We start from the raw sequence: 17,015 nt of genomic DNA on the forward strand, positions 1-17,015 counted from the left end.
GCCAAACCAATCAGTGGACTAATTTAGTAATCACATACCCTTAATCCCAGCATCACACACTCTAGATGTATTTACCTCTGTAAAGCCTCACCTATGACCACATGAGGCTTTGGGGGAACATCTAGATATAAACCATAACACTTGATTTTTGTGTGTGCTGAGACTTGAATCCAGGACTTGTGGATCCTTAGCATATACTCCACCACTGAATTACAACTCCAGCCCCACATGTTTACTGATTATCATAAACTCATCCTGTACACAAAAGTTATCACCAGTTTTTAATATCTCATTTTAAATATAAATAGCCATGGAACAGATATTTGGAGACAGACGCCAAACTGTTAAATATCTTCTTTACCTTGGTACATGTAGCAAAGAATAGCAAGTTAAGAGGAAATAAACACATCGAGTATAAAAAGTGTTGAAACTAAAATAACCTGAGTACAATATGAAAGAAGAATGGCATGCTATGTAAAAGGACAATAAAATAGAAAGTGTTCTTAGAAATTAAAGAGGGAAAAATTAGAGTTAGAAGATAGCAGGGAATCTCTTTTATTGATTTGTCCCAAATTAGTTTGAATTACCTTGAAGAGGAAAATTAGAAAGATGGTAGTGAAGCTTTTTAAAATTTTTTGAGATGTCTGTCAAGAGGAAGGATGGTATTTAAAAATAAACACTTACCAGGTGTTGAATGATGCAACCTGTAAAATGTCCTTTCATGTTATCAATTTATTGAGGTTTGGTGAGAACTGGTTTTAATATGGCATGTTGGAGATTAGCTTAAGTTTTTGGCATATGTTAATAGTATCAACCTTCACATATGCAGCAAATCCAAAGTTTTTGCACAGGTAAGGCAAAGGGAATAAATTGTTTTAATAAATGGCACTTTTGATTGTTAATATTGCCTCATCAAAATAGTTCATTGAAATATTTTTCATAAGATTACATGTTAAAATTTTGAAAGCCAGGCCACAAACCCATGACTGTAATTAATCATGGTTTGTCATAATGTTTTTTTATCAAAATGCTAAGCTTTCATGTTCAAATTGTGATTACCAAAAGTATAAACTGAATTGTGTAAGTAGAAGTGTCACTGCGTGGTGGTGCATGCCTGTAATCCCAACACTTGAAAGCCTGAGGCAACAGGATTGCTGCAAGTTTGAGGCCAGCCTAGGATAGCTACACAGTGAGTTCAAGGCTAGCCTGAATAAGAGTGAGACCCTGGCTCAAAAAAACCCCAAAAGTGACACTGCAAAAGATCTAACACTAACATACCAAGTATCTGCTAAAAGGAAAGTAGAACACTTTATAGAATAGGAGCATTTTGCCAAAAAAAGTAAAAGAAAATGTACTTGTTGATTATCCTGGCATTGACAACTGTGTAGAATAATAGCTTTAGGGCAGAAAAAGGCACTTGTTAGGAATTATGATACAGATTACTAAGGGAAAAACAACTTCATTATAACCTACACCAAACCTATCTATATAATTACTGTAATGTGTTCAAGTTAGTTGACAGAGTCTAAAGAGAACAGCTAATATATTTAAAGTATCTTAAGGAGTGCTGCATGTCCTACATGGGCAATTAAATTATTAATACAGTGGACTCAACTTACGAACTGAATTCATTTGCGAGGATTGGTTGTAACTCAAGTTGGTCAACTGAAGGCTCAGGCTCTACTACCCAGCATTCAGTCTCTCTCCTGTAGTACAGGCAGATCTCAGTTCCTTAAAGCCATAGGCCCAGGATTCCTCAATTAACCCCACACAGGAAAGGATATTGTAATGTTCCTTCCAGAACTCTTTAATGAGTCAAATCTGTATCTAAGACCATCTGGAAGACAAATGGCTGGCATTCAGGTCATAATTCAAGACTTTGGTCATAATTTAAAACTAAAATACCAATCGTAACCCAAGTCATATGTCAGGCTGGACGTAACTCAAGGGTCCACTGTATAACCATATTATAATATGATAAGTGGATATTCTGCCCTCAACAAATTTGGCCACATTTTAAAAGACAGAGTGCTGTGCTCGCTTTGGCAGCACATATACTAAAAGACAGAGTGCAAAATTTAAAACCCTATATAAAAATGTTCAGAATAGTGAAATCTAGAGATAGAAGGTAGACTAGTGATTGCCTAAGGCTGTAGTGTTTGGGGTGTAATGACTAGACCGAAGTGTTACCACCAAAATTCGATGTCCCCTTTGAACCTCAGAATGAAACTTCATTTGGAAATAGGATCTTTGCAGATGTGATTAAGATAAGGTCATATCTAATTGGGGCACTAAATCCAATGACTGTTGTCCTTATAAAAATACCTCATGAAGATACAGAGGAAAAGGCCACGTGAAGATGGAAGCAGAGGCTGAAGGGATGCAATGAGCAGCTGAGAAATGCCAAAAATTGCTGGCAGCCACCACCAGAAGCTGGGGGACAGGCATGAGTGGTTTCTGTCTCATAGGCTCAAATAGGAGTTAATCCTGCTGACACCTTAATATAACAACAAAGGACACCTGTCCTTCTGAACGGTGAGAAAATAAGCTGCTGTTGTTTTGAGCCACAGAGTTTGTGGTAATGTGTTATGGCAGCCATAGGAAACTAATATGGGGGGAAATCGGGAGAGATTGTTACTGAGTGATGATAACATCCTGAAATTATGGTGATGCTGGCATAAATCTGAATATACTAAAAACCACTGAAAGGTATAGTCGAAATGGGTGAATTGTATATGAGTTATATCTCAATAAAGCTGTAAGAAACCCTACATAAATATAAATATACCTGACATTATGTTTTTCTAATGCTTTTAAATTTAAATGCTCTTAGGATTTAACATTACTATAACTTCCATATAAAGGAAACAGAAAATTAAAATAGAAACACTGCTTCAAAAATTGAAAAAACTGGGGCTGGGGATTTAGGTCAGTGGTGCTGTGCCTGCCTGGCAAGCGCAAAGTGCTGAGTTCAATACTCGGTACCAGAAAAAAAATTTTAAAACTACCAAACATATTGAGAATGAAGAATGAATAAAATTGAGCAGTCTATTTTAAGTAAAAAATATTTAATATTATCAGATAAAAACAATGACGATGACAGTTTTACATGGCTCATTTCATACATAATGAAAAGGGTGAAACATTACCAGGAAAGAAATTAGTAGTTGTGTTGGCAAATAATTCACTGACCACATAAAAGCAATGAACAGGTGATGACATACATTTAAATTATTACAAAACTTTTAGAGACAACTGTATTAAATATCTCTCATGTGTTCTGCTAAGGGAAAAGAAATCATGTATCTTTTTAATTAATAAGAAGTTCAAAGTCAACATTGATACTGTGATAAATCTGTCACTGTTTTTCTAATGATCTAGAAGTTTTAAATATCTTTGTCTTCTGCTAATCACTCATTATGACCGGATTTTATTTAACAGTGGGGACTGAAGCTATAGAACACTTTTTAGACCACTGAGTAAAAAAAAAAAAATTAATGATAGGCACAAAGTTTAACATCTTATGTTAAACTGATGGAACATATTGAGTTGAATTGAATCTATTTCATGAGGATTGGACACATTGTTGAGTCTAAAAATCTGTTTATGAGGTTTTGTAGGAAAGTATGTGTATACCCTGACTTACTCTGCTTTCTTTGAAATGGAATACATTTGGCAGTAAATGAAACAAAGCAAGACAAGTAAAACTATGAGACACAAAATTGTTCCATCAGAGCTACCCATCTTGACTTATAAGTCATACTACCATATTTCTCAGTTGTGGACCAAACAGGAACAAACAGACCTAACTACATAGCACTTACATGTATATGAAAATAGAATCTAGAGCTATGATGAGGTTGCGTCAGTGATGAGCATCCCTCACTCTGCCATAATTATTACAAATGTAAAATTCATTCAAGAAATTAATATATCTAACAAATGCTTATAATTTCTCAAGTTTTCTTGCTAGATATGTTCCTGATTATGTGGCCAGCTAAATGATGGTCTAAGAGTTAAGTAAGGAAATCCATGTAAAAGAAATATTTAGCCAGGTGTGGTGGTGCACACCTGTAACCTCAGTTACATAGGAGGCTGAGACAGGAGGATTCCAAGTTGGAGGGCAGTCTGGGCAATGTAGAGTCCCTCTCTCAAGATAAAAGAGCTGGAGATGTAGCTCAGTAGAACACCTCTGGGTTCAATCTCCAAGAGTGGGGAAGGAAGGAGGGATTATGTTATAGGGATCTTACTTCACTCACTTGAAATTTCCTTCACCAAAACACCACACCAGAACTTTGTAACTAACTCTTGGAACAAAGCTCTGGTGGCCATATTTCCGAGTCTTGATGAGTCTTGAAGTCTACTCATTTTTCATGTTTCAAGGGTCTCTTCATTTGCTCCACAAGTATCAACAACACAAATTAAACAACTTGTGACTGGGAAAGCACGGACTTTGGAATTGGCCACCCATTTGTCTGTTTCAGTGTTATATTCGAGGATGTGTCCTAATCGGCCTACACCCTGAAAACCAGCCAAGACATAAACGATGGAGCCAACTGCTGCACACTTCACTGTCACGCCCTTCCATGGCATTGGTGACACCATCTTCCATTCATTTAATTTAATATCATAATACTCCACATTGTCCAGACCACCTTCAAAAGAATAAAACAACATGAATAACATGAAAAACTATGTGAACAATTCTAAGATCTCCTAATCATTTTTGTATTTTTCCAACATTTTATTTTCAAAATAAAATTTTCAAACCCAAAGATTACAAGAATTTTATAATAAATGCCCTCATATCTACTTCTTAAATTCTTTTTACTTTAACACAATATAAATTTAATCTAAAAATTTTAAAGAATCATACTGATTTTTTTTTTTCTACAAAATTAAGTGTTCTGTCCATTCTGGAAAAATAAAAAAGCAAACAATTGACTTCCTCTCCGATTAACTTTGATGATAATTGTTCAAATGTCTTTTTTCTTCTTTTAGCCATTTATAGAAAATAGCAATGGATGAGGATAGATGGAAAAGAAGTTTTTTCTTTTTTTCTGGTACCGAGGATCGAACTGAGAAACTTGTGCTTGTGAGGCAGAAGTGGCGTCACTAAGCTAAATCCCCGGCCCAGTTATTTTGTTATACTTAAAGCTTAAATGTACAGCCCAAAATGAAGCCATGACTACCTCTAGATTCAGTTCAGATTGCCCATTATTTAATAAAACTACTTAAGGGCTGGGGATTTAGTTCAGTGGTTTCCCCACCTGCTGCACAAGCACAAGGACCCAAGTTTGATCCCTGGTACCAAAAAAAAACTACTTAAGATTCTTTAGGACATAATTATTTAAGAAAATAGGGAGATCAAAATTCATCACAATAATATTGGTATTTTTTTCATGCAATGCTTAAAAATGTTTAGGAAAATTTATTATTTAGAGCCCAGATACAAGGCCAAAAGCTTCTAATGATTTTTTGGTTTTCATTTTTACAGTGTTGGAGATCTAACCCAGGCCTCTTGCAGCTGAGGCAAAGGCTCTACCACTGAGCTACAGTTCCAGTTCCTCTAAAGGGCTGCAATGTTTCACTGTTTCCAGAAACTATAAAAACAGATATAATGATATATGTGGTAAATGGTTATACTTAGATTTTAGGAAACACTTCAATAATTTAAGATGAGGAAATATAGGAAGATTGAACAGTGAATTATCACCATATACCTAAACCATTCTGACCACCCACAGCAAATATCTTGTCTTTTACAAATACCAGCCCATGATTCTTCCTGGCCTCAATCATTGGACACAGCTCAGTCCATCTGAAAAGGACAAAAGAAAGTATTCAGTGTGCTTATTTACAGGAAGTACAGTGATTTATACTAATAAGAGAGGTCTGTTATCCTAATACAAATAAATGTTCATTTACTCCTATGTATGCAAACATATGTATACACAAGATGTTTGACAGACTAGAAAACGAGTTTAACAGGGATTATGGGCTAGTTTTTTATTTTGTTTTGTTTTGTTTTGTTTGCGGAACTGGCGATCGAACTTAGGACCTTGCGCTTGGCAGGCAGGCGCTGGCACCACTGAGCTAAACTTCCGGCCCAGGGTTAGTTTTTTATAGGTGGGATAAACTGGGATTCTATTCTTTTAAACTCTGATAGAATACGAGAAACAGAGGATATCTGGAGATTATTAACACAACTTTGAAAGGCATCTATTTCCTATGGTTTACTTTTAAAATGGCAACAAAAAGAAACAGAAGAGAATATAAAGCACTAATTCTGTCACCTTTTTAAAAAAAATGTTACTGAGGATTGAACTCAAGGCTTTTGCACTGAGCTGAATCCCTACTCCTTTTTTATTCTTTACTTTGAGACGGTCTAAGTTGCCTAGGCTGAGCTCAAATTTGCTATCTTCTTGTCTCAGCCCCACAGAGTGCTAGAATTATAGGCATGTGTCACTATGCCTGGCTATATGTGGTTAATATTTATGTATATGTAGGTACATCATAAAGTCATAATGGGACCCAGGCAATCAGAATTTCCATCTTTAAAACAATACTAAGGACTTACAGCAACTTTGATTTAAAAAGTTCTATAATTTTGTCAAGTTTAATAACATCCTGTTGCTCTGCCCACAATCATAAATAACGACACTGAGAGTAAAAAGGTGGACACAGTGTTGAAGGATACCAATTTCATAGGTAGTATCATCGCACACATAAATAACACAGACAACTGTGTTTGGTTATTTTTTCTGAGAGTCCAGTGCTCCTTCTGAATACATTTCCATGACTGGCATCTGTCAATCTGAAGGTGGCCCTGGCACACAAGGCTTGTGCTCTAACAATTAACATATCCCCAAAGACCCTAAGGACAGCAGCTAAAGGGAAATGTGGCATAAGTGTAAGTCTCTAAGACAGTAATTTCTCTCTCTCCAAAAGGATTTTTTTCATAGATATGACCTTATAAAACATACCTAGGGCACAATGACTTAATCTGAAATATTAAATATTAACAATTCTTTTGTTGTGTTATATACACTGCTTTTTGTTTTAAATGGCTCCACAGCCACCACTCTCATTTTTGGAGCACCTTGTAAGGTGAGGTGGGCAGCACAGCTTATTTTTCAGGAAGCTCACACATGATTGTTCATATGAAATGGCCAGCACACAGCGTGGAAGTGGGAGAGCCAGTGAGTACGAGGTGTCCACTGCCACTCCACATGGTGAGCTTTACAGAGTGAGGTGTTATCCTGTGTTAAACTTAGTATTTGGCTTGGAAAAACTTTATGTATCTCTTTCTTCTCCAAATGTGTCAATGATATAAAGTGAGAGCGTGTTTCTGTGTGTATCTAAACCTCCTGACAGTATAGAAGAAAGCTGCACACATCCTCTTCCTTCTATAATTCATATTCAGAGTACTGTGCATCATCCCTGCTCATCCATCTCAAGTTTAGCGTTTAGAAGATTTACTTAAAATTCTGACTGTTCAAACTGTGTCATGTTGTTGCCATAGGTTAACTTTTTTGGCTTCCAATTAAACACATTCTAGTTACAAAACGCTTAAGGAAAATGTCAAAAATTGGAAAGAAGAGTTCTTACAAAAATAAGTTACACAATTTAAACATGTTAGAAAGAAAAGTGTAGTATACAACACTTATAGTGAGAATTGGCTAATTATGTACACAAAATAAAAATTGAAGAGCACTGAAGAAAACGGAGGCTTCAAACTTAACATGTAAGCTCAATATAAAGAAAAGAAATGCTAGGTCTGTACACATTCCTCAAACTGAGTATCCATCTAGTATTTTGTCTGTTCATTTTTAGTTTTGTGATGCTGGGGATTGAACCTAGAGCTCTTCCACTCCTACTGCTCTATCACGGAGCTACATCCACAGCCCTATATTCACCTACTTTTAAAAAATAATGAGGTTGGGCCAGGGATTTAGCTCAGTGGTGCCGCTGCTTGACCCGCAAATGCAAGGACCTGAGTTTGATCCCCAGTACCCCGCCCCCCCCAAAAAGGTTACAGAATTCCTTTATACTTCTCCCCTATGAATGAGAACATATTGATTTATACTGATATTGCCCAAATAAAGATCTCAAAATTTAGAAGTACAGAGTTTATATCGTTATAGGTTCAATTTTAAAAAGGTTTTTTAGAAATGGAAAAATAATTAAGCAGTAGTATGAATCAGATTACAGTTTTCCAACTAGTATGTTGCAACATGTTTTGAGCATCAGGTTTACAGAGGTAAGGTAGAGGTTCATAATGGAGGGAGAACATAAGCACTCCTACCCTAGCAAGTGCAAGGTATATTTTATTTTATTTTATTTATTTATTTTTTTGTACTGGGGATCAAACTTGGGACCTGGCGCTTGCAAGGCAGGCAGCGGAATTACTGAGCTAAATCTCCTGCCCTACAAGGTATATTTTAAAAACCACTGGAAAGCAATATATTTGATGATCTTAAGAGTTTACCAGTCTGAACACTTTAACAAATGATAAATTTCAAGGCAAGTTGCTTCTACTTTGAAATTCCTTATATTAGTAACATGGTGGGCAAAAAGTGAGAAAAGAAAAATTGTAACTGCACTTTTATTTTGGGAAAAAAGGTTACTGATTATGCTTCCATAAGTCCTTATTTTAAAATAGAAAGGAAGCACAAATAGATTAATGTATATCATTGATCATATTATATAATTAACCTGTTACAAAAAGCAATAGAATGGAAGATATCTATGCTTGGTAGTGTGTGGCAATATTTTTAAAATATAAAATATGAAGCATAAGAGTTTTGGTGCAACTTTCCAGTATAATGTTTAACTTGAACATATTTACTAAATAATTTGTTTTGGTAGAAGAACAATAATGGACAACCCAACCAAATGAACAAGTGATCTTTATTATTAAAGTTCTTTGGGTATGTCAACAAAAAGTATGACTGAGGTCTTATTTGTTTTGTTTCCTAGTGGTCTTTAATGTCACTGTGCTTACCACCACCTCCATTATTCAAGAGTGGTAAAATTGAGTAGTAAAATTCCTTTGGATACACTGAATGAGTCCTATCATTAATCACAGGTTAGAAAAACTAGCTGTGTCATTCTTTAGCATTTTGCCTTTTGAAAAGTAGTTATTCGCTTCTCACTTGATTTAAGAATAATTTTATTTTATTAATACACATTAATCCAAGCATATTTTCTTTAGGAAGTATGAACCCAAAAAGATATTATATCTGGGGGTATTATTTATTAATACCATAAGCCAATATATAATATTCTACTTAAGGGTAAATTTGTTACTGATTATAAAGTCCTTCCTTTTGTATTTCCTAACCTCTCAAACAAAAATATTTATGAATTTTGATGAATTAATCAGACATATCTCATTCATAGGTATTTACAAACAGGACCAGAAAGAGAGGGCCTCCCATGGGGTATAAGGTCAAACCATTTCTTAAGGTGAAAAGGAAGGGTCAAGGCATTCAAGTGTATGTACAGTCTTAATATAAGAACTAAATTCTTCTGCTGGGCTCCTTTTGCCTTTTTATATCTCCCACTGAGCTTGCAGAACAACTGTGAAGTTAGAGTTTTAAATTGGTACCTACGTTTCTGTGGCAGGATCATAAACTTCACAGGAATTAAGCACTCTTCCAGAAACATTGTTTCCTAAGCTCCCACCACAAACATAGATCAGGCCATTGGCTTCCACCATCCCATGGCTACAGCGCTGAGTCAGCATGCTGGGCTTCGTGTGCCAGCTTTCTGTTCTTGTATCATAGCACTCAAATAAATACAGAGCTGAATTTCCTGTAAAAGAAAAGGACCCCATCATGTTTAACTTATATGTGTTTTTGTGGTGCTGGAGTAAAATGACTGCAGGACAGAGATATAAGTAATGAAAGGGAAGAATTTAGGGTTGTGGAGTCATTTTTATACTCAACAACAACAAAAATGTAAAATAGTCTAAGAAAAAGCTAATAACCCTGTTTGACAGACCTAGAAGAACATTTTAAAAAAGATGTGTTGGCAAGATTTATTTATTAGTCATTAAACTTCAGAAGAAGAAAACTGGGTGCATTTCAAAAGAAAATAAGACACATATATGTCTTCAAGGCCAGTTGCTACATGTTGGGATTTATCTAATTTTTAAATGTTTATAGAGGGTGTGAAAGCATAGCTACTTACAGATGGTAAATCCACACCTTAAAATAAGAAAATTACAATTTCATAAACCATGCAAACTACTATCTGATCATACTCTTAGGGTCTGCTATTCCAGAATAGCTACTGCGTCATAACTAAACTATACCGTACTTCCTGACTGCTCTCAGATTCTGTGGATAAGCCCTGAAGTCACGGTCATTCCTGAGAATACTCTCAAGGTATCAAATATAAGGTGTATACTGACTGTACATTAAAAAATACATATACTCATCATATTTTGCAACTTCACACCTTACAGAATCTTGATAAAGAATTTTGGAAATAATATTAAAGATTAAGTGTTGTTTTTTCCTTCCTAAGAAAAAAGAAGTGAGAACTTTACCTATTTCTTTCTTTTTTGGTAAGGGGGATCGAACTCAGGACGTTGCACTTTCGAGGCATGTGGTAGAACCACTGAGCTGAATCCCTGGCCCGCTTTATTTCTTATCTCCCACAGTTTTGGGGTAATGCCAAATGATACAAAAATAATTACAACACAGCCATCATGATCAGAGAATAACAAATAGAAGCAGCAATGGGCATGACCAGCAATGATTTGTTTTTTTCTTTTTTTTTTTTGGTACCAGGGATTGAACTTGGGTCCTTCCGCTTGCGCAGCAGGCGGCGAATCCACTGAGCTAAATCCCCGGCCCAGTAATTTGTTTTTAGCTTTTTAAACATTTGATAGATTCAGGCTGATGGACAGACACTAGAAAATATACAGTATATACAGAGTCCACCAAATATACACACTTTTGCAGTTTGCTACCCTAATAAATGTCTAGAAACAAATGGCCACCATTCTGAGCACCTCTTATAATTGTAGAGGTCAAAGTAACTTGTATTAATCTCATGATGTCTCAGTAAATTAAGAATTAAAAGGGCCGGGGATTTAGCTCAGCGGTTCCAGCGACTGCCTTGCAAGCGCAAGGTCCCAGGTTCGATCCCCGGTACCAAAAACAAACAAAAACAAAACAAAACACAAAAAAAGAAGTAAAATATTTATACAAGTTTTCATTGTCTGATGTATACTTTTTTTGCAGGATTCTGTAGATTAAAAGAAAAAACCCACTATTTAAGCAAAAAATTGACTTAGAGTGAATGCTAAGAAATGAAGTTATCTAGTATACTACAGAACATTTACTTTCTGTCATTTTTAGGACTATGTATTTGAAATATGCCATATTATGACATTATGTGGAGAATGCATTTAAAGAGGATATTTTAAGTGACATTCAAAAAATCATACTTTTTCTTGTATACATTTGACATATAGTGGGGGGTAAAAATATAAATCAGATAAATATGCTAACCAAAAGTAAAACATTATATGAGTTAATATCAAAATAGTCAAAGAAAAATAAAAAGACTAACATTTAAATTCCATACCTTACATTTACTTGGTCTTCCTAGTTTTCCTTATAAACTCATTATTTAGCTAAAGAAATTATTTGAAAAGATGAAAGCATATAAAAGCTATTACGTGTCTAGTCTGCACCTAGAATATTCATTTAGAAAAATCATTCATTTAGAAAAAGATTACTAGATACTAAAAAGTTAGCCATCAATGAGAAAGGTTTTTATACCCACACCTACATCCTATTTTGATTAATAAGCATAAAATACCATTACTAGTCATTAGATTAAAATCTTAACACATAAAGCAAATGAAAAAGACCATTGTTTGTACTGATACAAAGAAAAAAAGTAATACAAAAAGTAATACAGATTTTAAAAGCTTGAATATATAAAAAGTTCTTAAAGGGTTATAAGTCAAATTCTGAAATCTTTAAAGCAAATAATACTACATACCAAGAAATAACTAATTTAGAACTAAAATTCAGATAGTGTCAACTAATGCTTCATCATAATAAAAAATGGGCAATTAAGAATACAGGAAGCTGGCATTCTTACAAATTCTTGACTTAAAGGATTAAGGTGAGCCTTCAAGGAAATGGGTTCTAAAATGTGACAGACATGTATTTAAAATACCAAAAAGTGTGTGAATAAATACCAGTTTATATCTAAATATGAAAGCCAAGATATCTGACTTTAAAAGAACTCCTCTTGAACAAAAATATCAAGAAGTCCTTACCTACTTCTGAGCCTCCAGAGGTATAAATTTTGCCCTCCGCAGCACAGGCAGCAAGGCTGTCTCGAGGAGTTGGAGGGCCCAGTTTAGAGTACCAGCTGTCCTTTACTACATTGTAGCAGTCCATTCGTTTTATGGGGAAAAGCTGAGAGCCACCCAAAATGTACACTACATTGTCCCAAAATACGCATGCTGCATCTCTTCGCTTTTCAAAGGGGCAGCGGATGTCTGTCCAGCTATAATCCTGAAACAGGAAAAGACAGGAAGCTTCCACTAAGGGAATAATATAATTGAAAAAGACAAAACATAGACATTGTTGAGAAAACACAAAAACCATTTTAATTTGCTCAATTTACATACAAATGTTTAGAGCTTGACACTACTGGCCAACGTAATCTGTGTGATTCTTCAGAATGTTGTCTAGCTGGGGTAGAGGATTAGAGAAAGGCATAAGACTGCTTTGGGTCTTTTCCAGCTTTAAAATAAACAAATATATTTGGCTATACGATTATTATGCTGCTTTGTATTCCTTCTGTTATTGAAGATAAATAATAATACAAGAGAACTCTAAGTAGGGGGCATGAATATGATCAAAATACATTTATACACATTGAAATTCCCTCAAAACATATAAAACAGAGCCAGGGATTTAGCTCAGTGGTTCCGCCGCCTGCCTGGCAAGCTCAAGGTCCTGAGTTCGATCCCTGGTACCAAAAGAGAAAAAAAGAAAGAGCTGACAGGAAAACTAGAAACCAGAAAGAAACTAGAGAAACTGAAAGCAATGCAGAGAAAAGAACAAAGCAGCCCAGAATGCTAACCCTGGCTCTCAGGGAGTGGGACAGGTCTTCGCTAACATAAAGTATGGTCAGAGTGGGTTGGCAGGCCCAGAGAAAAACAACAGACTAGGCTGGCAGTACTAGTCCCAAGAAAAGCCCACGGTATTGTAAACTGCAAATATAGCATGGGATTTTATCCTGTAAGTTATTCCTTCTGCATGGCAGGCTAAAGTTAGAGAAGAAACTCAAGGTGGCATCTGCCATTCTTGGGAGTAATATAATCAGGAGCCATTTGGGGAAGGGATTTATTAAGACTGAGTTACTATGGGAATGACAAATCACAGAACAACTACACTTCAGGGTCTCTGGGGTCACCCTACCAGTGGCTGGGTGGGAGATGGCCACAAAGGATAGTTGTAGATCCCCTGAGAAGTTTAAAGAGAACAAGCTAAGGCTGTGAAGAACAGGTGGTCCCATCCTCTGGTGAGAAGCCAGGCTGGTTATAGTTTTTGGAGGGGACTGGGTTTGAAAGTGCTGACATTAAGTCTAGTGGACTATTTGGCCCCTCTTGCTGACTACTTCCAGCACAGAGTTCAGTGATCTGCTTGCTTTTCCTATCTGCCAACTGACCAGGGATATGCTTTGGCTTAGACAGTTACCACATCCAGGAGTGTATGGACAAAGTAGCCTCTGGAGCAAGGTGGGGCACCTCAGGAGCCCACAGGCCATAAAGTTAGTCAGAGAAAGCAGTGAGTTGAAGCACTCAGAAGGGTACAAACACTAACATCCACCGAAGTGAATACAGTCCTGAGGCAGACACCAAACCAGATTGGCAACACCCTTCAAGAAAGGTGGAGCAGGACTCAGCCTTTATACAGCAAAAAGTGGAAGTGGAAACAAAATAGGCCCTAATTGTTAATCACTATTCCTCAACCATATCTACTAGATTCCAATACCACATGCCCTGGAAAGAAATCACTCAAACACATGCAAGAATATTTTTGGACTCATTTCTCTTTTTGTTTTTTGGGTTTCTATTCTTCCTATCTTTTGCCATTTTTGTTTTTTTGGTTTTTTTTTTTGGTACTGGGGATCGAACTTGGGTCCTTGTGCTTGCAAGGCAGGCGGCGGAACCACTGAGCTAAATCCCCGGCCCCATGCCATTTGTTTTTATTCTTTTCTCTTTTCATTTTTTTGTCTTTTTGTTACTTTTATTTATAAACTTTCTTTTATTCTTAAATTGGATCTAATCTCATTTTTCTCTCTTCTTCCTTTTGTCAAATTTTACTTTCATTTCCCCCATCTCTCACTCTATTATAATTACTAACCCTATTGTAATATTATTGAGTTTTATTCACTTTTCCTATTTAGTTGAGACTATGCTATTACTACTGAATTCTATTGTTAATAGTGGTATAATTCTTGCTTTTAAGTAGATACTTACTGTATGTCAATATTTTGTTTGTCTTGGTATCTATGTTATCATTGTAAATCTCTTCCATTGTTAAGGATAGCATAGCACTAGCTATTATTGGTTTATATGGTTTGTATTTTTATTATTGCTGATTTCATTTTTATTGTTAATGGTGGCATAGCTATTCCTTTTAATTGGTTTTTACTGTATGACCTTAGCTGGTCTGTCTTTGCACCACCAACATTACTGGGGTTTGTTTTCTTCTGTCTGACTGGTGCTGGGGATCAAGCCCTCAGAGAAGACTCTCAAATATGCTGAATAGGATGAAAAGGGATATAAACTAAACTAAACCATAACCAAACCCAAGGACACATCACAGGGAGACAGAATCAAATTAAAGAGATCTCCACAGTAGTTACAGTTTCTCTACTCTAACCGATCTTTAACTCACAGCATAAAACAATACAAACATGAGAAATCAAGGCAAGAGGATAGCTTCCAAAACTCCCAACTCCCAAGCTTGTCTCATGGACATCGAAGCAGAGGTAGTTTTTGGCAAAGAACCCAAAAACTAAGTGGTCAAAGTGTCTGCAATGATGAAGAAACAGAAAAGCAAATGCATAGGACTTTAACAAGCTCAGATTTAATTAAATAAAGGATTTTACCAATAAAATGTTCAAACTTAAAGAAGAAACAATGATTAAGATAATATAAGACAAGATGTGAATGACCACTTTGCGAAGAATTAGAAACTATGAAAAGAAGGCAAGCAGAGATAGAAGATATGAAAAATTTAATGGAAAGCATGAGTAGATTTAATAAATACGAAGACAATGTGAAAAACTGAAGATGGGTGGGTGTCATAGATTATAACTCAATGATACCTTAAAAACAAGATACCATGCAAGCTAGATCCAACAATTACTGGATGACTCAAAAAACAAACAACCTCAAAATGATGGGACTAAAGAAAAAAACAGAAGATGATTCAAAACATATAAAAATTCTATTCACTGAAATCACAGCAGAATACTTTGCAAATCTAGGGACAGAATTCAATCTTCAATATAAGAGGCATATAGAACATCAAATAGCCATGACCAGAAAAGAATCTCTCCATGACATATCACAATCAAAATTCCAGAAATTCAACAAAGAGAATACTAAAAGCTGTTAGACAAAAGCAAGCCTATCAGAATTACAGTAGTTCTCTTGGCACAAGCCTTAAAGGCCAGGAGAGCTTGGAGCTAAGTTTTTTAAGCCTTAAGGGAAATAACTGTCAACTTGGACTTTAATATCATGTGAAATTAGTATTCAAAATTGATGGAGAAATAAAAACTTTCCACAATAAAGAACTCTTGAAGAAATACAAGACCATTATATCAGCATTACAAAAATACTTAAGGGAATCCTAGATAGAAACAGGGTGGCCATCAGCACCAAAGAGCCCAAAGGAAAGTATATATCTAACTGGGAAAGTAGTTAAACAAAAGGATAAAAAGGAATCAGCACTGAAAAAATAATGCAATGACAGGATTCAATAATACCTTGTAGTAATAACTCTCAATGTTAACATTATCAATTCCCCAATCAAAAGACAGACTGGGAGATTGGATATAAAATCAAAATGCAATCATCTATTGCCTACAGGAGACACATCTTATCCAAAAGAAGTGTATAGGCTGAATATGAAAGGATGAAGAATATTACTCCGTTCAACTGGAGCCCCAAAACAAGCAGAAGTAGCTTCCTTATTTTCAGATCCAGCAAACTTCAAGCCAAAACTGATCAAAAGAGACAAAGATAGCTACTACATATTGGTAAAGACAGCAATTCAATAGGAAGAGATAATAATTCTAAGTATCTATGCACTGAATGTTGGAGCACCCAACTTCATAAAACAGTAACTGTAGGACTTAAAAGGGCAGATATACACCAATATAATTATAGCAGGGGACTTCAACACTCCACTCCCAGACAGGCCAACCAGACAAAAAATTAACAAGGAAATATTAGAGTTGAACCACACCGCTGAACAAACGGACTTCTGCACAAGGGTGACACAAATTTGTGAAGGACGGACTTAATAGATATCTATCTACAGACTGTTTTGTCAAACAACAGAATACACATTTTTCTAGGCAGCATATGGAACTTTTTCTAAAATAGGCCATAAAGTATGCTTAAAAAAATACAAAAATTGAGATAATCCCTCCAATGATACTGAATCAGAGTGGAATGAAGCTTGAAATCAGAAGCAAAAGAAATCACAGAAATTACTCAAACACATGGAGACTGAACAATATATTACTGAATAATCAATGGATCACAGAAGAAATCAGGGAAGAAATAAAAAAGTTCCTAGAATCAAGTGACAGTGGAAGCACACCAGGTGAAAAACCAACAGGACACAATGAAAACAGTTTTAAAAGGAAAGTTTATACCTGTGAATACACACATTAAAAGAATTAAGCAATCCCAAACAAATAATCTAATGATGCATTGCAAGGTCCTAGAA

At 35.7% G+C, this 17,015-nt stretch overlaps 1 protein-coding gene across 3 annotated transcripts in view; it reads right to left on the minus strand.

Annotated features, from left to right (window-relative positions):
* Nucleotides 1–3,047: 3,047 nt before the first annotated feature.
* Nucleotides 3,048–17,015, minus strand: part of Klhl7 (kelch like family member 7) — a 65,007-nt gene continuing 51,039 nt past the window's right edge. For 2 of the 3 annotated variants that reach the window (XM_004839561.3, XM_004839562.4), the window contains exons 8-11: nt 12,311–12,551; nt 9,618–9,819; nt 5,724–5,821; nt 3,048–4,655 (exon numbers count right to left, since the gene is read on the minus strand). In XM_004839561.3, the coding sequence (XP_004839618.1) occupies nt 4,372–4,655; nt 5,724–5,821; nt 9,618–9,819; nt 12,311–12,551 (825 nt within the window). In that variant the 3' untranslated portion in view covers nt 3,048–4,371. The remainder of the gene's footprint in view (nt 4,656–5,723; nt 5,822–9,617; nt 9,820–12,310; nt 12,552–17,015) is intronic. The other variant, XM_004839563.4, reaches the window with a different exon arrangement.

This window comes from Heterocephalus glaber, unplaced genomic scaffold (genome assembly GCF_053883595.1).
Source record: "Heterocephalus glaber isolate CG9 unplaced genomic scaffold, H.glaber_assembly_v1.0 deba00000676, whole genome shotgun sequence".
NCBI classification, from domain to species: domain Eukaryota; kingdom Metazoa; phylum Chordata; class Mammalia; order Rodentia; family Bathyergidae; genus Heterocephalus; species Heterocephalus glaber.